We start from the raw sequence: 24,754 nt of genomic DNA, 5'->3' as shown, positions 1-24,754 counted from the left end.
CCAGACAGCATCAAACATATTTGATCATCTGTATCAGTTCAGTGTCTGCTGTATTCTCTATTAACACTGATTTTATGGCTAGAGGGAAGCAGACTCTGATCCAGCAGTTCTTTGCATGGGACTGTTCTGATCCCTTGCACACACACCATTGCACCAGCAAAGGAAGAACCTGCTGCTGCTGCTGCAGGTCTTTGATCCGAGGCAGAAGAGAGCTCTCAGAAGGTGACTGCCAGGAGGCAGGACTGCCTCAGGCAAGAAGACATCCAAGTACTCACTGATGCTGCTGCCTATCAGTCACCAAAGGAGGGGACAGTTGTGCCACATGCTCTGCATGGGTGAAATGACAGGATGAAAACAGAGGATTATAGCATGAGCAGTGACAGACCTTTAACCATAATGGTGCTGCTATAAAAAATAACACTCTGGGTAAACCCGTTAGTCTCCTGGGGGCTTTTGGAAATACTATTCCAGCAAGAACTCTACAACAGCAGCACCAAACTAAACCACAAACAGAAAAACTGAGGCCTCAAGGACATTTGTCTGATGTTGTGATTTCTTCAGGTAGTGGGTTTGTTTCAATAGGGCAAAACAGAGCGTAAAAGGCCAAACATGAAAGAACACAAATTCATTCATCCTTCATTCCAGTGAAAACACCACTAGAAGAGTAGATGATAATCTGGAAGTGAAATTAGTGAATCAAATTTGCCTCAGGCGGACAAAACTACAGGAAAACAATGCAAAAAACTCCCCAGTTTCAACAGACAAGTAGCAATTGCAGATTCCAGGGCTGTCCTAATAAAATACAGGAAGTAGCTTTACAGCATGCCTAATAAGAGTTTGATACCTTTCAAAGTCAGACACCAACAGAACACAGCACAGTAAAAGCATCACAAGTTAAAGTCACACTCACCATCTGAGGCACTGAAGTACTCAGGGTTCACAGAAGCATAAAGTACTCCATTGCCCAGTCTGTCACTGTTCCTGCAGAAATACTGGGGTTTATTTCTTTTATCTTTAAATCTGAGTATATTTCAAACCATCTCTTCTACAGCTTTCCCACTTCTTACTCAAGCACAGAATATGATTTACTGCATGTGGAGTTTTTCAGACAGGGGACAAACTGAGATCTTATCTACCCCATAGAATCAATGGGAACACAGTCCAGAATAGCTTCCCAGGAATCCTGGAGTCTTCTCTGTACCAAATCAGCACCAAGAAAATGTAAACACAAGGTACTTTGAGCTGTTGGGTAAACTTCTTTTAAGAAAGGCAGCTATATATATATAAACCAGAAGACCTGTGGCTGAGAATGCACTTTTACCATCATCAGCTCTGCTGTGGGAGTGAAGGTTTTTAGCAAAAGACATGACTCTTTTTAGTGGGGATTCCAATGAACACAATTAATGTGAGAGTAATAAAAGACCTCTATAGCTAGAAAGTTGCAAAACAAATATTTGTACTTCTATTAAGTTCTCGTTACGTGTTTCAATGAGACTAAAAAAAATCACTAGTTACAAAAAACAAAACTGAGGGAAAAGGATTAACAGAACAGTCCCAATGATGGTTCTTGCCCAGGATATAATTTTTTAAGTGGGTGTAAAGACTTAAAAAAACCCTCTAAAATTTGAAAAAAAAAATCAGATCAACCTAAATGAATCTAACTTCATTATTTATCCTGACCCATATTTCAGTCAAATCTTCGATTATACAGGTCCAGTCTGTGCCATCATTGCCCCACTGATATGTCCCTCACAAGCCTTCCACTTCCTACTCAAACATGATACTGCAATAAAAATCCTCTTCATATCTCCAGCAGCAGCAGATGCTGGTAACTCTAAACCACCTCTTTTTCCATACCAACAAGGCAGAATCTACCTCAGCCTCTCGACTCCTCTGAATGCCATTTCTCTTTTTAATTTCTAACTCTCTCCACGGGCACAGATTTGAAAATAAACAATTCCCCTCCTGCACGCTTAAGCAACAGCACATGGAACTCACCTCTTTTTGTTAAAGACATAGAGCATTATCAGCAATCCCCCAAGGATGAGCAGCAGAGCAATAGGGAGCACAATTACCAAGTGCAGGAAGTTTCCATAGTTTGCTGCTGCAACCAACAAGAAAAACAATTGTATCAGGGTTTCTATAAAACCTCTGTTAACAAAGAAACATTCAAAACCCACTCAGTGTATTTCCATACAGGGAAGAAATCAAAGTTCTCATTTTCTTGTCTGATGTGGAAAAATGTACTTTGAAACCCTCCCTGACTGCAGATGAGTGAAACAAGAAAGCAGACACTGAAAGGCATTAATTTCGTTCAGAACAGTGTCTGTCTGGGCTTTGTTTTCACAAGTTACACTTAAAGGACTTGCATTCCTCAGTGAACAATATCCAATTGTTCACTTGCACATTCACCTTTTTTCCCACCTTTTGTTCACCTTGCAGCTGCTAATATTCAGAATATACATGCACTGCTCTTGACTTCAAAGGTCAGAACCAAAAAACCAAAAAGGGATAAAAGATGGGAGTTGCAGTTTTCAGGGGATACATCTGCTCTACAACTAAACACAGAATGTTTTAAAGAGGGTCTTCTGGGGTCATGTTCTTCCAAAATATAAATGACTCCCACTGTCAGGACAAGCCTCACCCTTTCATCGGGACACATTTTATCAAATGTCACTCAAAGTAACTCAACCTATCAGCCAAAAATCTTCACAAATTATTTGTTTCTCCAATTATTTTGCAATTTTAAGCAGGTTTGCCTTGTTGCCCCGGGTTTTGTACATGGCAGCTCCAGGTTGTTACACCTATCATCACATTCCCAACATAGCTGCACATCCCAGGAAGCCAGAGCAAGGTGTTCTCCACACCCACACCTGGCTGCACCTCTCACAGACACCCAAAGCTGCAAGGAAAGGACCACACCTCACATACCCCTCCTAGCTGCCAACACTTGCCAAAAAAAGAATGGACCAGAGAAGAGTTCTCAAAGAACCATCAGCAAGTAAGAGGAGTGTTCAGAGGCAACAGGCTCAGATACCCACTCACACGAACATCAGGAATTCTCAAAATGACAATAAATCCCCAATTCAACACGGACTATAAACATTTGTCTTACATTTGGGCTGCACATAGAAGGAGATGGGCTCAGTCCAGGACCCGTTCCCAGCTAAGGAAGTGGCCTGAACTCTGGCAGAATAGTTTCCAGGGTTCAGGTGAGTTAGTTTAGCTCCTCCAAGCTTCTTGTATTCCTGTCTGGAAACACATTCCCGCTTCTCCTAGAAGATAAAAGCAATTTGTTCAGGTTATTATCTTCACATTCTGGAGAAAGCAATATAGCTGCAGGATAAGCTCATTTTTATAACTAAAAGCCCCACCTGATCAATTTTACTTCAAACACCATAAGGAGATACGTGGAATTTAAGAACTCAGAGGAAACAAAGGAAAAACATGCTGGCAGGTGCTGGGTGTCTGAAATCACGATTTCTGGTTGTGCAGCACTGCACAGAAGCATGTTAAGAAAGATCCTTTTTTGTGTATAAATTAAGAGTTATGAGCAGTGATGTCCTCACCTCACCATGCTGTCCATATTTGATTTCATACATCAGGATCAGCCCGTTTGGATTTGCAGGCTCCAACCACTTCAAGTAGACAGTATTTTCCTCTTTTGCTTCCCATGATACTGTTCCTGGAATGTTATCTGCTCCCTCTGTAAGATATTTACAGGTGATGTGAGAAGAACACCTATGACTGAAACAGGAACTCTGGCAAGGGCTGAGGAAAATGGAAGGTTCATGACATTCTTCAGGTGCAGAGGCTCTGCAGCAAGAGCCATTCAAACCCAGGGAACAAACTCTATTGGCCAAGGGCCTGCTGGAGATTAGCTCAGTCTGAACTCCTGCTTCCCAGCAAATCAGTGCAGAGCATACAGCTCCACCAGCCATGGGCTCTGTGTGCCAAAAACTCTGGTTTTTATCAGCACCTGATTCTTTCTTCCCAATTCTGCCCAACACCAAAACAGTACAGGGAGCTTATTCCCACCAAATGGCTGCAGACAGCTGTAAGCACACATCCTCTGCCCCACTGACAGCCTTTTCCTAAAACAGTCATCCCCATTTAAAACACAGTCTCAGCAGCAGCTCAGAACTGCTTTATCTCTATTTAGCTGCTAATAATTTTATGTGACTTAGTCGAAACTTAACAGGAACGTGAAGCACATTTCAGTCTGGAGTGAAAAAATATCACCTTCTCAAAGATCTCAAAGATAACAGCATTGTTTAGCCTTTAATTTTCAGAGCCACGTGTTAAAAATCTGAGAACACTGCTTCCCTTTTCCCTGATCTCGCAGATTTCCTTATTTCCTTGAAATAAGCAATGCTTTTTGCCTTTTTTTACTGACACAGCTGGATCTGGATTATGATAGCCTTTCCTTCCAGAAACAAAACAAAATTGCTACCATTCTGCATCCAATATCCCCAGACATCTGCTGGAGTCAGAAGCTCATTGCTGGATGCCTATGAGCTTACACTAAAATCATCTCTATTCTTCTCAGAAGTACAATCTGCAAAAGTCCCAAAGACGAGCAGAGCATTCAATGCTTCCTATTTGAAGCAGTCTAGAGGCCAGGGATTGGGCACAAAGAAACACAGTATTCCTCCTGTTCCCAGGCTGGACAAATGCATGGTCGTTCTGTGACAGAAGAAACATTTGGCAAACATTCCCACCAGCAAAACTCCAACATCTGCAAACAGTTCCGAGTGAGCGCAGGAAAACCAAACATTAGCAGAGAAACGTTGCCGTGGCTCTATTCAGCACACAGGGAGCTGAGGAACAAAACTTTTCAGCCCACCATGTCTGGGGGTCTCACTTCTATTGCTGGGAAACAGAGTCTCTCCTAATTATCCTGGCAGTCTACTTCTCCCTTCCTCCAGCTCCCAGCACATCACTCAGTACACACAACACACCAGTCAAGGACGGGAAGCAAAAAATCTATGCAGCTCCAGTTTATGCTACTGCACTGATTTTTTTTTTACTAAACCCCATTGTGATTCTAACTGGTTTGTGAGAGCTTGTCCTCCCTGAGCCTGATCTCTGCCCAGCAAAGGCAGAGCTGGCCCCATGTGAGCATACCTGAGGGCATCGTCCTGGCAAACACGAAGTTGGATGCGCTGCAGCCGAGCGTGTCGGCCTCGTGGTTGCAGCTGTGAATATCGATGCGGTAAAGAGTGAAAGGCTGGAGATGGGAGATGACAGTTCTCTCCTTGCCATCCACCTTGGTCTCAAAGAAGGGATATTCCACCTCGCTCTCCTCCGTGTCAGAGGCGTTGGTGAAGTGGTCACTCCCAGTCACGTTCCTGTTCCGAGCGGCCACGGTGGCGTTGGCGATTCGGAACACGTCCCTCCGCTTCCGATCAGGCCTGAGGAGCAGACACAGGTACAGAAAAGGGCTCTTGAGAGAAAATCCACTTCTTCTCCAGCTTTGGGAAAACTGCCAAATGCCCCAGCAAAACGGGCAACAAAAAGCTAAATAAAGGGATACTGCAAAACAAGAGGAAAGCTTTCTCTAAATCTGAACCTGCCAGGTGTCAGCACATCTCATTTCTCTCTCTTTTGGTCAGGAACCAACCAAAACTCTGAAGCTCATACTGAGCCCCAAGATGAATGTGCAAACTTCTGACCTCACACAATAAACCAACCAGCAACGAACAGCTTCACCGTTACTCAACAAGCACCCTGGATTTGTGTTTCATGACAGTAATGCTGACACTTAAAATGGAAATCAGATGCTAAAGGTTGAAAAGGTTAGGGGGGGAAAAATTGTTTTGAAGTTTGCTGGATTAGCAAAGGAAGCTGAGCCTACTGAGAGTTAGCTTTGCAGTTGTGATGAAATTAGAATGTATTGCACTGAGAGGAGAAACCTTGGAAGGCAGCTGAAGGCCATGAAGGTTCAGCACCACTCCGGTGGTCATCTGCATATCTCTGCTTCTCTCACCCAAACAAAAGCTCTGCAAAGGAACAATCCTCCTACGTAAGAAAACTCAGCACTAGTACTGTGTAAAGGCAAAAGTTCAATGAGCAGCTCTGCCTTACAGGCATCTGGGGGAAATTTAAGCAGAGTTAAAAAGCTGAGGATTTACAGCCACACCACTGCTCTCTCGAGCCTGGGGAACTGTTGCAGCGGACAGCCCCAACTGACAGGACAAGGATCAAGACACTCTTAGAACATCAGGTTCCAAGGATGGATCAGGTAACCAACACCCTCTGTGGCTGTACACTGCACCTGTCCCTTGGTCCTGCCCCAGATCTGAGGCTGTTCTGCACAGGAGCACCAACTACACCGGGCGGTCTGGCTTCACTGCTCCTGCTCCTTTGTCCCCAAGGGCTGCAGGAATGCTCACACCTGGAAAGCAATGTCCCAGGGGAGGTAAAGGACAAAGAAAGACTCACACTACAAAACCAATTTTTGGATCCTATCCCTGAAATCACTTCACCAGTGCCCATGGAACACCTGACCAGTGCAACAGGTACCAAGAGCAAGAGGTCCAACAGATCTACCAGAGAGCAAGTTACAAACCAGGCAAATGAGGCCTCCCTCGAACACACAACAGGAGGATAGATGACTCAACAGGAGAACTTTATTCACTGTCAAATATATCATCTGAGTACATGAAGCAACAGAGCAGCATGCTGCAGAGAGAGCCAAGAACAGGCTCACTCAGTTTTGAAACCTTCTGGCAGAGTTGGATGAATTTTTTTCTTTAGGAGTTCACTACAAAAATTTCCAACACCCCTTTACTACGTCGTGAGTAGTCGTTTTGACACTCTTAACCACCACGTAAACCACGTCACGGAAATAAACACGGGCAAGAAAGAATTTTCTAAGTTAGCAACAAATTGTTTAAAGCAACACACAAGTGAGTATCTTGACAGTTAAGGCAATTTCATAGAATGTAAGCATTTGTGCCTTGTCTGCACTGGTATCTATGAAGGTTACTAAACCTATTCACCCTGCTTTCAACGTGTATTGATTTACTGCTTTAGCTCAGTGGAAAGAATAAACTTCTTATCAGTAAAAAGTTGGATGCCTAGCCCTGAACTGATAAACATTTGCACAGATTCTGTAGTTAAAGCAGTGAAAAAAAAAAGTTCATTTTCAATTGACCACAAAAGCATGTGCCAATGCAAGAACCCAAAAGGCCTGACACTATCACTGCTTTTATGGGATGCATGGATCTTCCACTCTTTGGTGGTATCTGTGGGTGGAGGTGAGTACAGCCCTACCTTGTCTTTGGAGAAAAAGATAAAGGAACACAAAACTTGGTGAAAACTGCAGTTGTGTCAGGAAAAGAGCTGTAGGATAACCACAAGGCAAATGTAATTAAAACATTGTGAGATTTGAGATCAGTGCTTTTCAGTCAAGCAGCTTCCTGCATTCATGAAATGCAGAGATAAAGGCAAAAAACAAGCATCCTAGGAAGTACGGTAAAGTCTAGAGATAAAAACTTGAAAAATCATTTATTCCATTAAGGGAGAGGAAGGAAAGGAAACGCAAAAGAAAAATTGAAAATAGCACTATAAAAATTAAATCAAATAAAAAAGGTTTTAAAAACTTGAGCTATTGAACAGCAAAGCTCACTATTCTACTTCATGGCAATTTTAATGTTACTGCTCAGACTACACACAGAGCCTGTCCCATCCTGCTCGTTAGAGAAACAAAAAACCTGAAGAAGGAACTCATTCTCCTCTGGTAGTGAGTGTCTCTTCAAGACTAAGCAGAGTTTGAAATTCACCATGGCACTAATACACATGGGGTCATCCAGAAGTTGCACAAGACATTAGATCAACAGACTTCTTAAACAATCTTAAAACCCAGTCAAATACTTTCATGCTCTATTACATGCTGCAACTCTTTCATAATAACCTGGAGACAGGTAGAACACTGGAAACAAATACTACCATTGAGGCTTACATTAACACATTAATTAACTTCTCCCTTGGGAAAGAGAGAAAGAAAAACCTGACATCAAGTAACAAGCTGCTTAGATTTGTCCCATGGAAATGTCTCACCAGCTCATAAACTTTAATTTCCCTGACATACAGGCTCTTAAAAGTTGCTTGGCTATGCAGCTACTGCTGAGCATTGTCCCTTATCTGCCCCTGCTGTTACAAAACACCCTAATGGCAGTAATTTAAGAGAAAAAGACAAGCTTTCAGGAAATTCTCTGTGAACTGATCAGTTTATTTGTTACCAAGTTCAAAGTTCTATGAGTTTTCTTGGAGGACTGGCAGAAAATTCAAGAGAACACATTTTGAATTACAAATGTTTGGGGAAATAGGAAAATCTCCTTTGCAACAGACTTTCAAGTAGTTTAGACTTGACACATGGCTTTCAACATTCCCTGCTGTGCAATTTCATGAAGTCCAAAATCAGATCCTGCGATTTCCCATGGCTCAGGATTGACCTGATCATGATCTGACATGGAGGCTGTAACTTCCCTGTACCTGATCCTGGCTGCTGCTTCTCATTATCACTGGGTACCCACAGCACAAATGCTCAGTGTGACCCAAACACAGCTCAGATAAGACACTTCACACCTCCCAAAGGAGGCAGTATTTAGTTCCTCATTTTTTGGATAAAGCTTAGAAGCATTGCAAATATCCAAGTCTCAACCCCAACAAGTCAATCCAACACATCCTTGAATAAAAAAAATCACAATGGAGAAAGATATGAACCAGCATCAACGAGCAGCAATGCCACACTTCAGAGTTCTCAAACCCAGGATTTGACCATGGGCTTCCCCTGCCAGAAGGGAGAATAAGACAAGGTGCACCACTGAGACCTAACAATGTGTTAAAGACTGTAACACAGCAGCTGTACACCGTGTACCCTTCCCCAGCATCCAATCACCCAAAGTAACAACAGCTTACCTGAAAGACAAATTGGAAACTCAAGGATCAAAATCACCAATCAATTCAGAAGGATCTACTCTGTGTTGCAGCACTGAATCATTACTTCCACTTAACATGTAAGCAGGTATTTATCGTGGGAGAGTGGGAATATTTAATATTTCTCTGCAGCGCTGACCCAGGAAACATACTGGCCTTTTGCAATTAGAGCAGTGAGAAAAGAAAACCAGCTTCAATTCTGTGAGGCCACTGTGCCCTTAATTTCAAAGATAAATCTTCAGATTAGGAGCACAAGCACTTAAATGGTTATTTAGAGAAAAATCACACCTGAAACCCTTTGTCTGCCTCATGTTGCTCATCTCTAAAACCCTTACAGACAACGAGCTCCTTAAGTGACCCTTGAGTCTGAAAAAAACCATCACTGAAATCCTTGATCAATACAGGTAAGAACCCTTACTATGGGCTAGAATTGAAAGAAAGAGAAGAAAATTGGCAAATAAGAGAAACTGCAAGGTAGGCAGTGGATTGTCTCACATGAGAGGAAAGGTAATGTTTAGTGTTTCTGTGTGCTTTCATGTCCAGGAAACCTCAATTCTAGGAAATATTAAAAGATGAAATTATCAGCCCTACTTCCAGGAAAGTGTCCAAAATCCATTACCTGGGGACAAAGATGGAGTTATGAAGGAAGTTCTCAAACACTTTCCTGTACTCTGCTTCCTCCTTCTCTGCTTGTTTTTCTGCCTCTGTCTTGGGACAAGCACAACAAGGTCCTTTTTCTCCCCCACAGCCCTCCGGCTTGGTGGGCTCAGTGGCTTCTTCTGTATCAATGGTCCCATCAGCGTATCTTCGAATCGGGACTTTATCTTAAAAGAAAAGAACAGAGCTGGTTTCCTTCTCTCCAGATCATGGATACGGCAACAATCGTATTTACCCATCCCCTCTACTTGCTGTTATTTAGCTCTTGCCAGTGAAGAGCCCTGGCAGGCAGAGTCCCAGACATTTCAACACAAGAGCTTTCCGTTCTCCTACCTTTGGAGCAGTAATTGTGTCTGTACAGGTAACTGTCCTGAGGCTGCTGCTGCCAGCGCACGATGTAGTAGGAGAGGTTCCCATTGGGAAGAGAGGGAGGATTCCATTTCACAATCAGCTGGGATGAGGAGTTGGATGCTGAAATAACATCCAGGGGAATGGATGGCACTAGAGAAGAGAAAAAAAAAAAGAAAGCTATTTAAATCTACAGCTCTAGATTTAAATCTAGTACTCTACAATGTACTTCCATACAAATTGAGTGAATCCCAATGCATTTCTATACTGCAAGGAAAAACACCACTTTACTCCAAAGAAAGGATTTTCTACTTATGCCAACAGTTTAGGCTTCAACTGCAACCAAGTCCCAACCCAAAGCTGTACCTAAATTCATCTTTACAATGGAACAAAGCCTGAAATTCTAACTCCAAGAAGCTCCCATAGTTCCTAATGAAAGTAATACCTGAAAAAAACAGATTTTTAATTCAAATTTTAATACTATTTTCATAATTAGTCAAACTGCTAGCACTTTGCACATCATCTGCACATAAATTTTATTTCTCTATCAACTACAGAACTTGAATAATAACGCACTGATCACACCTGCAACATTATCAACCTCTCACCCCAAAGCCCAGCATCTCACCTGCAGCATTGGTTCGAATATATATAATTTCACTTTTTGCTCCATGAATATGATGATTTTCCATCATTGTGAGGGTAACAGCCTTGACATAAATGGCATATTGAGTCCAGGGTTTCAAGCCCTGCAGCAGAATTCCAGGATTGTTCTCTTTGTTTGGTGGCAGGTCAACATCAACCATGTTCCAGCTATTGGAGCCACACGCATCTTGCCCGTCATACTCTGTCACATTCTTGAATGGGCTGAAATATTCCAAGAAAAAGGCAGCACAAATATTTATTTTCTCCCAAAGATTGTCCTATACATACGAGAGTGCCTCACTTCAAAGTTGCCCAATGAAACAAATAAAGCTCACTTGCTTTCCACAGAAGAATATACCAGAAAAAAAAAAATCTTGTATTTCCAAGCAGTACAAAATTCAGAGTTCAGTTTTAGTTCATGTGCAGTAAAGCAACATTCTCCAAGAAAACACTATATTTATCTCTATTTTTTTTTTTTTTACTCAAAACAGGCAGTGAAATGCTTCAGACATATTTAGACTTTAAATAAACATATATCAGAATATACTAAGCTACTCAAATAGAAGCTGCTCAAAACAGTTATTGATAGGGGCCAAGCCTTTTACCATAAAGAACCCAAAGTTCCAAGACTGGCCTTGACCAGTCTAATGGGCTTTTCACCTTTTTATTTCTACACAATACAAACACACTTATATAGTTCGACTTTTCAGAGGTTGTAACACTGGTGCAAGAGCACACAAAATTATGTTTTTAATATCTGTACACTTGCCACCTTCATTGTAGAATGTCACAGTGATCTTTTTCAAGTGATGCTGGACATGAACCATTTGTGCTTCCATGTCTCACATCTTTGCTCCATGTATCATTATTAGCATTCCAAACCTCCCTTTCAGACCTCCAGACTGCTTGGAGAGTCATTTCTGTGTTCATTTGCGTTTTTTATTATTTTCAATCTGAGCCATTACAAGGATATGCAAAGGCATAGGCATCTCCCAAATAATTTGGATTTCTCCAGTAACTGCCCAACATCTTCATTTTAAAGAGATACTAATACAGGAAATGACCAAAGCTGGATAGTCTAAATAACCCAAAACCCTGAGCAGACAAGGCATCCAGGTGGCAAGGCAAACTCCTGACCTGAGATGCTCTCTAGTCAGTACTTGAACTAGAGAAAGTAAGTAAACATGATGTGTTGGGAGGAGCTCCAAATCAGACCTGAGAAGAGCCAAGCCATCCACCTTTCTCTTTTTTCAAATTTGAAACGTCCTGACGGATTTGCAATCCATTTGTAGGACTCATTCAAACCAATCCTGTTTTCAAAGGAGGCTTGTGCTCCACCAAGAAAAGAATCAGAACAAAAGCAGGACTTGAAGATGAAAAAGAGAAACTGGATGAGGCATCCTGGAGGAGGAACAGAATCATCTGCTCTCCCTTGGACTGCCCTGGTTAATCTCTGATGACATCTACTTACGCCTCTTTGTAGTAAACAGTGAAGCTAATGAGGTCTCTGTAATCTGGAGGGCGATACCTCTCCCATGTCAGTTTAATCCGATTCTTGAGCGTCGTGTTGGAAACAAAATGCAGAATTTTGCTTTCACCTGCAACACAAAAGGACATGACATGCCAGAGTTGGCATCGCATCACCCATCAGTGGTTTTTGTTTCTTAGGTATCAGTTTTAGCCAATGAGCCTTTCCAATAGCACCTACAACACCACAGGATACCAAGATCCTTTGTCTCTCTAGAGCTTCCTCTTTCCTCCTACTACATCTGAGTGCTTAAGGGTAAGCAGTGACCTTGGCAATCAGTTTAAAACATGCTTGAGCCACTTGTTATGAATTTTTTTGAAGCGGATTTTCTTTTAATGCATCATCAGAAAGCTCTTGAAAACTACTTCAGACTCTCCCTGAGAGCGCACTGGAAGCGCTGTTTATCCACAGGACTGGTTTGGAAGCACTGAATCCATCACCCGGCTCCGAAGCACGCGCGGAGCACTCACCGCCCTCTGTGTGCTCACTCTCCAGGACAACTTTTGACAACTACCATTTGTTTTTCTGGAGACTGAACAACATGGAAAAGACAAAGGAGTTTACATTCCTATTCATCAGCGGCTGGACCAAGAACTCTAAAACCCAGTTCATATACGGCACAACCATTTGATGGCAGCAGCTTCCAGCTACTCTTCTGAACAGACCTGGATGGAAGCCCACAGCTTTGAAATGAATGGCTTCCCACTACCAACTCACTGAGCTTTCCAACCCAAAACAAAATAGCATTTTACAAACTTAATTCTTGGATGAAGAAATTGTGTTCTGTCAACTGTGAGCCAGTTTCTAATGTTCCATAGAAGCTCTGAAAATAAAGAGGTTTTCACCCTCATGTACACTGGCACTGTTGGTGCTATCTTTTGCAAAGGCAGTTGAGCTTTTGTTGATTCTTCTGCCCTTCTCAGAGTCAGAAAGCTTTCTGTACTGGTTTCTTAAAAAAGCAGGCAGCGGCTGGCACTGGCCTCAGTGGTAGTAAGGCCTGGCTGTGTGTCTGTAACTCCTCCAGGACTGCAAGGCTTTGCTCTATTGAATGTGCAAAGAATGGAGGGTGCTTACAACAAGGATCTGGGCCATCTGCGCGTCTGCATCGTGCCCAGAGAGAGATTCAGCAGACTACGTGTCCTAGTTTTGTAAGCACCATCCACAACAAGGAGACTTGACTTATACACAAGACCCATTTTAGTTTATTCAGCTCCAAAAACATCACAGACCAACCAAGGGAAAAACACATTGGCAGTTTTAAGGGTTTGAGGTGAAACCTGTAGGCATTCTTAATTCTTAGGAGAGAGACGGCTTTAAAACATGTTGTTACACCTGAAGACCTGATGTGTAGACCACCAAAGACAAGAGAGAACTCAACTCTGACCATTGCAGAATCCAAAATAATATGCAGATACGCTCAGGCTTAGGAATACTGCAGAACATTAAAAAGTGTTCTCAGTTCAAAAGCAAGTCATCTGAAAACGAAGCAGAGTAAACTAGGCTTGAAAGAAGCATTTCTAGCAATCAGGTACAATATTTGGCAGGAGCTTAAATGAAGCTGAATGTAACAGATACAGTGTGTTTTGGTGTCTATGAAATTGTTATTCAGCAGGTTCCTTAATATCAAGAAAGAGTAAGTATCTGAGAGAGGAAAACACCTATAATGATGCAGAGCTATAAAGGAGACCGAGAAATTGCTCCTTGTTGGATACACCAAACTACTGGATTTCATTTCTCATATCCCAGGTACACTCCTATTGTTATCTGCTGCTGGTGCCATAAAACAGGGCATTTGGGAAGAAGTCATCTTCTACAATGGGTTTTACAGATGAGGTAAGGATTGTGTAACCCCATCATTTTCCACTCATGCAAAGGTACCTTCACAGTCAGTTTAAAGCCTGAACAAGCAGAAGGGCTGAAAGCCTCCTGCAAGTCCTAAACTTGAAATATTGCAATGGTCAGCAACATGTCAGCATGTTGGGTTTGTTCTTGTGACACCCTCCTGTGCAGCTGGCATTGAGATATTTTTTTTTGTTTGTTTACTCACAAGAGGCTCTCTCCCCGTTGTTCCTTGGATTTATATCTCCTTTGCTCTGTCGTCCCTTGGTTCCTGAAACTTCCTCCATACGGTAAATCTCAGAAACACACAGTTTAGGATTAAATGCAAAGTACATCTTCCCCTCACTGATTGTCAAGTTATGATGGTTCCAGTCCCACAGCTGCTGAAGATTGTGGTTGTCAAGCACATAGAAGGAATAATTCCTAGAAGGAAGTTTTTGAAGAGAAAATACTCATTTTAATTCACAGCCCATTCAAATGAAGAACACCTTAATATAAGAAAACCTTGAAACACTGTTTGTTCCCTCTTACTTTAAACTGGCATTCAGCAAAGAGCTTACTTGTGTCCCACGGAGCAAGTTAACCCTGAATGTTTAGGGGGCAGGGAAATGAGCGTGACACAGGACTCCAAAGGTGACACCCCACCATCTAAACCCCACTCCAACATGTGTTTTAAGAGTTGTACAGGAGCTGCTATGAGGAACACATAAATTCATGTCCTCTGAACAGCAGGTCTCTACACTGGATTTTTGGTTTGGTGGCAAATGGGAAGCAGTAACCTCAGATACTTTATGGAAGGAAAAGCCTTCTGGAGTTCTGACAGTAAGACACAGTTGTTAACACAGCTCTTACTTATGTTTACAAAAGCAGCTCTAAGAGTTTGCATAGTGAGGTTTCCTTGCCTCTCTGTTCTACCTCTTGGCCCAATAAAGATTTCCCACATTGTGCCAAGTACAGTTGCACCTGTACACTGAAACCCAACAGCAAATAGTTTTACTGACTGCACAGGATCCACACTTCAGAGCACAGAACTAAACACAGGCAGCTGTGCTGGGCCCACTCCCTAAGCCCAGCCCAGGAATAACCTGCACATCCTTTATTTCCACAGATACTGTATACAAAGTTGTATGCAAAAGACCTATTAAATATTATGAAAGCCCTCTTAAATATTATGAAGAAATTCCTCAATTGGGCTGAATTGGAAAAAAACCCACATGTGCAACTGAAGCAAGATTGTAGGCTCTACATCAGCTGCAAGACAACACCTGCAAGGACAGTGACATTTTGGGATAAGCAGGGACAGGAATGCACCACTGGGAAATGGGATCAAGGTCTGTGCAGCTGATGAACCTAAAACAAGCTAACCCACCACATTACACTCTGGTGGGAAGTTGCCCCATCATTAACTACAGCAATACAAACCCCACTATTAACACAATGAGGCCCATCTTACACTGCTAAGCCCTTGTCAACAGAGCTACACTGGGCTTTCTAAAAACCCTTCTGACTACAGAGTTTCTGCAGGGAAATGTGGCAAACAAAGCATAGGGCTCATAAAAAGCTGCCATATTATTCATTTATGGTTTTCCATCAATTATTCCATTTAAAATTTAGTATTAATTCCTCCCTCACGCAAACTGAAACAAAAACAGCATTCTGGCTCCAGTCTGCACAGATTTGTCGTTTCTTGTACTGTAGAGTGTATTTTCAGAATAACGTTAAAGACGAGTTGTTTCTCCTATTTCCATCTGTCCCCTAATTACTCAGGCCTTGTTTTCTAATGAAGCTGATATACCTGGTACCACTTCACACAGATGCCGAGAGGAATGTGCCCAGTTAATAAGGGAGCAGAGACATTGTTTGTGCTTTAAATGCATTTTGCCAGGAGAGAACAAGGATGTTGAACTGCCGGTGGGATCTGACAGGCATCACCAAATCTTGTGTGGATTTGAAAGTACTGCACTCTGCTAAAACTCAATGTTTTCCTTGTTTGAAAATATAAACTTAGGAGCTTCTGAAGCCTCCACACAAACCCAGCCTCACACCTCAGTGTACAAACTCCCCGACTTGCTTTTTCAAACTTCACTCACACATGGGCAGCTGAGAAACACCCCCAAAATCAGGACTGAGCTGAGGAGCATCCCCATGGGAGCCTGCACCGCAGCAGGTGTCACCACAGGTCTGGAGGGTGTCATTCATTCCCCACCCACCTTCAGCACAGGGCCCTGCTCTGCTGGATTGCTGTGGTCACATCAGGCCTTGCTGCCCTCCTGAAGACTGTCTGAATTCACCACACCCTGACAATAACGATCCCAGGAAAACAAGCCGTAAATTCCTCAGTGAGGAACCACACAACAGCCAGAGATGCTGTTCACACCTTCCACCAGGCCTGACAGCTGATGCCTCTGCCTCAGAATGGTGTAGAAAACAGGGAGGTTGTTTTGATTTTACAGGCTGTCCCCCAGTTTGCTGCAGAGGTTGAAACACAACATCAGAGCAGGTCAGTGCCACTACTGAAACTCCTCCTCAGTCCCCATCTCCTCGCTTGCTCCTGAAGGCCACAAACTGCTCATTTTTCAGCATCCGACCTGGGATGCTCTGGGATGTACTGCCCACACACCATCCATGCACACAGCAGTGAGCACACAGACCCCAGCAGAGGATGGAGGGGAACAAATCCCTGGCACACTCAGATGGGGGAACAAATCCCTGCAACAGACACCAAGACCCTCCAGCAGCACATCTCCATCTCACTTTCCCTGTCTGCAAGGAGAAATTATTTTTTTGCTGTGGGAGCACGTTCACTATAGACGTGGTTTTCGAAAGAGGCAATGAGAATTCTAAAGACAAAATAGATTCCCTCTAAACTTTCCACTTTCCATGATAACCAAGGCAAGCAACAGCAGCTGAATAAGGAACAAAGAACACCTGAAGTGCTGTTTTGTAGTCCAGTTCAATAAATAAAAGGACAGTGTCTGTGGGGTCAGTCCTGTAATGAGCAGCAGTCATGATGGGCCTTAAGTTACCCCCTCTCTCACCCCTCAAGGCACTGCTGGCACAAACAGCTCTGATCCAGCAGCCCACTGCTTCCCAGGTTAAGATCCCACTCCCTGTTGTTCACAGTTCTGCCCAAGTAATTGTTCAGGCTCAGTCCTTCCTTGTCAGGTGCCTACTTCCACCTAAGTATTTTTGGACGTGTTATTTAGACTGTGGTAATGCCTAAATTATGCCAGGCATTTTCCAAGCAAAGAGACTGCCCCTGTCCCTTAGTATGTAACTGCAGTCACTTCCTAACACTGGGGAATTTCAGCACTAGCAGCTCTTTACTACGGATCTGTTTTCACCTCCCCACTCAGCCCTGTTTTCTGCTTCAAAGCTGCACCAGTTTACTTCTCTATTTGGGAATCTGACTGATGAAGGTCCTGTTTCCCCTCGGTTCAGCTCTGTTTGCTGACACACAACGTACCATACACACAATTACTACCTGAGCACAAAGCTGAACTCAGGTTCCAGGAGGTGGAGGGAGAGAGAGGAGAGAAGCAAAGCCAAGTCAGTAACTGGAGTGTGTGTGAGGGCACAGAGCAGCCGAGCGAGGCCGAGCTGGGCACTGACAATCCCATGGGATTTGCAGGTGGAAACAAACGTCTGCAGAGAGCCAGTGCTCCTCCTGGGCACACAGCGTGCTCTGCCAGGGCACCAGGGAGAGCTGCCCTTGCACTCACCGTCAGATGCTGGAATTTTAAGAATTTGAAGCTGACCAAAGACCAGCCTGAAAGAGGGAGGCAGTGAAGAATCCCTGGTGCTTTAGCTTTATGCAACCAGGGCAGATGTCAGACATAAGCAACCTCTCCAATGACCCTCATACTACCTTTTCTTCTACAATTTCCCCCAATTCTTTGTTTAATAGTTCTGTCATTATGGAGGGGGGACTGATTTCTTCCACGGAGCACTGGTTTAAACTTGGGATGGCTACTTGATTTGGGATAAGAAAGAGCAAGAAAGTTTGCTGAAGGACTCTCACCACTCCTCAGCATCACACACACTGCAGGGATAAAAACTTTCACCATCATAGGAAAACAGGAGTTATGTACAGGAATAAATATCACATGGTGAGTAATTATAGAAGCAATATAATCCACAGCAAACATTTCAAGGGATCAACTTTTCCTGACCAGTCTTCTGCATGCTCAGTAAATAATCCATGTAGTAATGCTAACATTTCAGGGAGTTGCAAATAATTGCAACTTGCACTGTGGCTCACTTCCAGTTGCACTCCCTGGCCAGTAGAATTATTATTTCCTTTCAGCTGACTTCTCCATAAAACTCTTCTAAAACCCATCAGTAAAGAACTACAAACAAATCCAATTGTTTCTGAAGATGCTCTTTTCTCAAAAACAGCAAAAAGAACAAACAAAATCACTTTATTGAGGTAAAGAATCTACCTTGAAAAGCCTAAAGTGAAAAGCTACAGCAAAGGTACCATAAAATACTTGTAATATACACAATTTAACATACTGATTTGGACAGCAATGCAAATGAGCAATGCTGTGCAGAGGTGTTCATGAGGAGAAAAAAATGCTGCATATTAGTGGAAGAGGGGATTCTGTAAATGGGAGTGAATGGTTTTTAGGAGACTTATTCTCCACAGCTTTCTATTAGAGTGAAATTGCATCCACAAGTATCTGAACACTCACCCGTCCACCTGTTCCTCTCCCAGAATGTACCGCAGGTTCTTCAGGAAAGACAAGGAGACCAAGGCATGGGAATGACGGATCTTCACATACCCCGTTACTGTCTCAATCAGACCCATGAAATTCTCCAGTTCTGAGGCAATGTTATCTACAGTGAGAAAAAGAGAATCATCATCGTAACAGAATTCACAGCTTTGACTAATATTCTGCTTCGTGCAGTATTAGCTCAGTAAAAGAAAATGTTTGTAGTTGTTGCTCTTGAGAATGAGACACGCTGGTTTTCCTCCCCCAGAGCAGCTGCCTGTGCAGCCAGATGGGTGAAGGGCAAAATAAAGCCACAGAGTAACAGTGCGAAAGCAGCCTTGCTTGTATTACTCCATACACCTGACTTTTCCATGGGCACTGCCCTCTGAAGCCAGCACCAAATGGTGAGCCAGAGTTCTGGCAGGGATGAAAAACCCTTGTGTAAATGTACACACCATGAGATGGAATTGGCCTTTGGGTATGGAGCAAAGCCCAGGCAGAAAGCTCCACTGGAAAACAGAGAATGAGACTGAAGATGGAGAGGAGAGGGTAGGCTCCTGGTCTGCCCTGGGCCACAGAGCACTGCTTTCCATGACCTGAAAAGCTACAAAACTGAACCAGTTGGTGAAACAGCCAAGATAAAACCATCAGGAAGTCCTCCTGCCATGGAGCGTGTTCCAGACAGCTCACTGAAGCTGACTTTCTATTAGAAATTATTAAAATTACTGCAGAGGAAGCTCCACCCTTCAGAACTGCCTCCTCTCTATGAACTATCCCTGCCCAAGGCTGCAACACCCTTCATCAGCTCAAGCTTTGCTGTCCTTATCTCCAGCAACCCCTGGCCCAGCCCCATTGCCTGGTGTCACCACCTTGCCAAGTTACTCCACAGTTCCAAGGAGAAGTTTTTAAGGACATGGGAGAAGCTGCTTCGGGGTTTGTTTGCTGCCATAAAACACAATGAAGTACTAACAGATGGCTGGGAAGACCAATAACCGAATACTAATGGTTGGTTCCCATACCAAATAATCAGATGCTCTTTGGCACTCTAAAATAACGCTTAAACAAAATTAAAACACTCCCACATGTTTGCCCCAGCTAACTGGAACATCTCCCATAAGGGAAGACTGTACCTGTAGCAGTGGGACCACAAATTAAAAAATCCACATGCTGCTGTAACTAAACCCTGGAACCCTCATTCAGCATGAGGCAGGGAACCAAACGGATCCCGATCTTTCAACCTTATTCATGAAACCAAAAGGGACCTTCCACAGGGACACACAAGCCCAATAAAAACTAACAGCAATTTTTACTCTGCTTTTAAGAGCTCATCAACTGTCAACACCTCCCTGGCTGATGAATCACTGCTCTGACAAATTTAATCCAGCGCTTGTTCAAGACATGTGACAGAGGTGGCCAGCTCACTAATGCTGACCATCCAGCAGCACAGTGCTTTATAAGAGCTCTCAGCACTCTGAATTCCATGTTCTAGCAAAACACCACACCTTGCCTTAAAAAGTGAGGATCTGCAGCCTTACAGTGCCATGTGACAAGTTATTTACCTACCCAGATGCAAGGATTTTCAACTTTTCCACCTTCTCGGGCCTTTATTACTCCTTTGGGACCACTGCTCGTCTAACTGCCTAATCCTGGCTCCTTGTCCTGCCAAAAAACCTAACAAAAATACCAGCTTTGCCTGGGAGCTGAATACCTATTCCACCCATGAGGGGCAGGACTTGCAGCGGGCCAAATCAAACAGGAGCACTGCTCTGGGCCTGGAAAGCAAACAGCTTGCTGAGTTTTTAATGTTCTTATCATTTTGCTGACGACAGAAAGAAAAATGTGCAAAGCAGCCTTATCATGGGTTCAGAAAGAGAGGGCCATCACTTACTTCCACGCCGGATGTTGATCAGCAGATTTCCCTTGAGAATTGTGCATCCCTGCAACATTTGTGCTGACGTGACTGAGTCAATGGTCTTCGTTTTCCCATCCTCACAAATTTTGGGGCAAGGCCCCTCACAAGGGCTGCAGAACATGCTGTGGGGAAAGAGGGGGAAGGATATGGACAATGAACAGTGATGTGTGACTCTGAGTTTAAAGAGCTTTACAGAGCAGAATTTTGTAAGATATTTCCCTCTAAATCTTAGGCAAATCCTCCAGGGCAGAATAAAAGCTGCCACGCTTGTTCAGGATACACTTGCCTGCTGCACTCCAGAGCAGCTGGAGCATTGTACCTCCTACAGTGACTGAATGGACCCATACCCAGAGTCTGCCAGCTTCTGGAAGGTTCTGTGGTCCTTCCAAAGGCAAAGGCACTTCAGGTAAAACCCAGTGCCCTCACAACTGTGCATTTACTCTGACTGAATTGTTCCCAGGAACACCTCCCACTTACAAAGGCAGCCTCAGAGTGCAGGGAGGTTTTGTGCTAATCCAGGCCCAACCTCACAAAATAGGCCAGCCAAGAACTGGAGATGGGAAAATACTGTTCACATTCTTATAAAGTTGTCTGTGTCCATGTCCATAAACCAATATTTAAAGCTCAGCACTAGGGAATTCCATGCTCCTGGCCATTTAACTCAGAAATCTGACAACTGTCAGGCCACACAGTCAGGAGGGACGCGGAGAAAGTGAGCAGTCAATTAGTCACCACTTCTTACAGCTTAAGAGGCATTAAAGCAGCCAGTTTAAGGAAACAGAAGATTGTGTCTTGATGCAAGGACAACTAATTGGCAACAGAAATCGGGAGAGGAAGGCCAGAAGTCTAAGCAGGTTCAAAATGGGTGACACAGATGGAAACATCAAGAAAGACACAGCCCCAAAGTCAGAGAAACCAGACTGCCACAAGTTGGGAGGCAACACCGAAACACAGGCTCATTTCTGCTTCTTATACTCACAGGCACTCAGAAGCATTTTTAGCAGCCAAGCTCAAGCAACAAGAACTCAAGGCAGACCAGCCTTTGGCTGCAGGAGCTTTTTAAAGGCTCCATGTTATATTCTCTACATATTCATCTCAAAGTTGGACACTTCATGTGTGCACAACACAGGCCCTCTGATCACCCCTCCTGGTAAATGTCTTTCCCGATTCAAGGTAATTTTTATTTTCTAATTTTTTCTAGCCTTTTATTCAGTTACTTACTTGGTTGTCATGATTACTTACTCCACCCAATATCACTTTAGAGAGGAAAACTAAAAATTAAGAAACCCCAAACCCAGCTCCGAAGACAAAGGCTTCTGCTGACAACACTGAAGGACAGGGCCTACTATTTATTTTTTTATAAAGGAAGTGAACCCACTTTCCTCTGAGGCTTAAAGAAACATGTAAATTGATAACAGTTTTCCATGCATAAACCATAACAGAAAGAAGCTCCTTCTCTAAATAGTAAGCTCCTATTTCAAAATCCTGCTCTATAACATGCCACAAACCACTAAAAGCTGCAGACACAAGAAAGAGGCTTCAACTAAATGTACAAAGAATGCTGGAAATGCTTTCCATTTGCAACTATTTGTTAACACCACCTCTGGGGAACAGAACATTCACTAGCCTTGAGTTACAGCTCCTTTCAATCTCTGCAGAGAGCACAACACGGAGATAAGAGGGGATGGCTGCGCACTCCAGCGTAAGCAGCTCAAACAGCTGCTACTACAAGCTCCAGGAGATAACAAAAGCTGCATTTCTCAGGTGAATATCTGGATTTGGGCAAAGGCTGTGTTAAGTTGCTTGTATCCAAATGCCAACTGGAGACTGTCTGGAATGGATGGATGACACGCAGGCAGGGGCACGCAGCTGCTTCAGCACCACAATCACCTTTCCAGAAAACACAGCAGCCTACAAAGACATCCTTTTAACACAGCACTGAAGTACTACAAATTTTAGCACGCTGACTACCCTTTACTGAAATCCATGACTTCCAAAGGACAGCAGGCAAGGAAGGCTGCTTGCTTAACCCACTGGAAATTACAAAAATCACAAGCAAACATTGCTCCAACTGTTAGAATTAAATAACAGGAGGAGAGTGACACTCTTACAAGAATTTATTCTGTCTAATACTGTTGGCTGTTGCATTATTTTTGTCACCATTTAGATGATTGCTTCCTTCTAAAACACCATTGTTATCTCCTGGAAATAGTGAAAAAAGGGAAATTAAATTAAACACATCACAGAATACATGTGTCTAAAATGCAGGCACACACAAAGCAAATAATATGCAAGGGCAAGGTAACTCCTATGGTTCATTCTGTGTGATAATGATCATCAGCCAATTCCAACCTCGGGCTTCACTTTTGTTTTGTTACTCTCTGCTTGAAGAGCTGGTTCTGCATTGCACGACCTGCCCCAGCCATTCTGAAGAACGAGAGCCCACCAACGCTGCGCCCACCGGGTCGAGTCATCATGGAAAGGTCGCAGTCAGCTTCCGCCACATAACCTCCCACTGACATTCCCCCTCCTGTGTCCTCCCCTCTACCCCAGGCGATTTACACCCAAGCTGCCCTGAACAGGGAGTGGCACACCCACAAGCAGGCAGGAGCCGCGTTACCTTTGGCTCCCGTTGCGGATGAAGCCCGAGGGACACTCGGCCATGCACTCGTCGTTGTGAATCACGAACTTCTCGTACTCGCTGGCGTCCGTGGCGGGGACTTTGGAGCAGAACTCCCTGGTGACGCAGCGCCAGCCCTCGAACTTGTAGGTGTTGGGGGGACAGGTGGGCAGGCACACGCCCTCGTAGTAGTAGTTGCGGCAGGCCACGCACGCCGTGTTGTTGTCGGGTGCCGTGCAGCTCCCCAGGCACTCGGGGTGGCAACACTCGTTTTGGTCTGTGCAGGCTCGCTTCCCACACGAGCTGGGGCACACTGCAGGGCACAAAGCAAAGAAGGGTGAGCAACGCCTGCTGAGGTGAGTGGCGCTGAAGGAGAAACTCTGTGCAACTCTATGGAGATGCATTCCCCGCACGCTAGAGCGTCTCTGAAAAAAAACCAAACCAACCCAAATCCACTACTGTATAAAATTCTGGTTTTCTCAGCTTTAGTTGCCTGAAAGTATCTTTTTCTCAGATCAAATTTATGACATGAACCAAGTAAGTAATAAAGAAAACTGCTGAAAGCAAGATCAACATAAGGATAATGGAAACAGGCAGTATTGGAACCTATTCCATAGCCTTAGTATTATGGACAATTTTTTTTTTTTTGGCATGCTGACTTATTGTCTTTCTAAGCATTTCTTGCCTTTCCTATTTGTACTTCAAATTGGTCTTTTATTGGCAAAAAAACAAGCTTCCTTCAAAACAACTTAATTACTTGTAGAAGGAAGCCCTGCTCTACTGCAGCACACATGGTTGGGCTGACCCCAGTGTAGCATCCCAGTGCTGCTTATGTGTGCAAAATGCGGTTTAATAAAGTATCAAATCATCATCCACATCAAATACCAAGGAATTACAGAGCTACTATTTTCCCTCTGAAGAGCATAACAGAATTCTGCCTTATCCTCAAATTCTGGGTTCAGAGAACAAAGTATGAAAGGAAGAAAAAAAAAACCGGGGTGCAAATTTATGGAGACATTCATTTTCTGTGAAAGCATTTCAGCTTGGAAGACACGAACAAAGAGCAGAATCCTCAGCAGCCAAGCTCACCACTGCTAGATCAAAAGAAGTGGCAGCATTATATTTATGTAACAACAGCATTTTGATTACAGCACTCTATGGCCTTTTAGCCACACGAGCCATGTGCCAGAGGCTCTGGAAACACAGAGACGGCAAATCTGGTTTGCATTAAGTAGCTGTTTGCCACTTTCTAACTTAGCTAAAACACTGTATCGGTAACAACAGCAGAAAACTGGATTTCAGTGATGCCCCTACAGAGAGATCCAAATGAAGCACCACAGACATTTAAACTGAATGATTTCAGCAGGGCAAAGAATCGGGAGAGAAGTTAACACCCCAAAATGATCATGGAAGCAGCTGATGAAACTCCATACAAATTCTGCATTGTGATTTATCTCTCAGTTTGCAGCTATGGTGTTGTTTTAATGCAAGACTAAGCATCCTAAAATTTTAATGCCCTCCTCTTTCCATAATGAAGTCCAGGCTTT

At 43.5% G+C, this 24,754-nt stretch overlaps 1 protein-coding gene across 1 annotated transcript in view; it reads right to left on the bottom strand.

The window, feature by feature from the left end:
* IGF1R (insulin like growth factor 1 receptor) overlaps window positions 1-24,754 on the bottom strand; it is a 171,359-nt gene that overhangs the window by 20,980 nt on the left and 125,625 nt on the right. Inside the window, exons 3-15 of the mRNA XM_066328270.1 lie at window positions 23,208-23,520; window positions 20,564-20,709; window positions 18,655-18,799; window positions 14,169-14,383; window positions 12,065-12,191; window positions 10,577-10,815; window positions 9,934-10,101; window positions 9,563-9,767; window positions 5,128-5,414; window positions 3,570-3,706; window positions 3,116-3,275; window positions 1,999-2,104; window positions 911-981 (exon numbers count right to left, since the gene is read on the bottom strand). Coding sequence (XP_066184367.1) covers window positions 911-981; window positions 1,999-2,104; window positions 3,116-3,275; window positions 3,570-3,706; window positions 5,128-5,414; window positions 9,563-9,767; window positions 9,934-10,101; window positions 10,577-10,815; window positions 12,065-12,191; window positions 14,169-14,383; window positions 18,655-18,799; window positions 20,564-20,709; window positions 23,208-23,520 — 2,319 coding nt within the window. The remainder of the gene's footprint in view (window positions 1-910; window positions 982-1,998; window positions 2,105-3,115; window positions 3,276-3,569; window positions 3,707-5,127; window positions 5,415-9,562; window positions 9,768-9,933; window positions 10,102-10,576; window positions 10,816-12,064; window positions 12,192-14,168; window positions 14,384-18,654; window positions 18,800-20,563; window positions 20,710-23,207; window positions 23,521-24,754) is intronic.

The sequence above is a fragment of the Sylvia atricapilla genome, chromosome 13 (genome assembly GCF_009819655.1).
Source record: "Sylvia atricapilla isolate bSylAtr1 chromosome 13, bSylAtr1.pri, whole genome shotgun sequence".
NCBI lineage: Eukaryota > Metazoa > Chordata > Aves > Passeriformes > Sylviidae > Sylvia > Sylvia atricapilla.
This window is presented reverse-complemented; position numbering and strand designations above follow the sequence as displayed.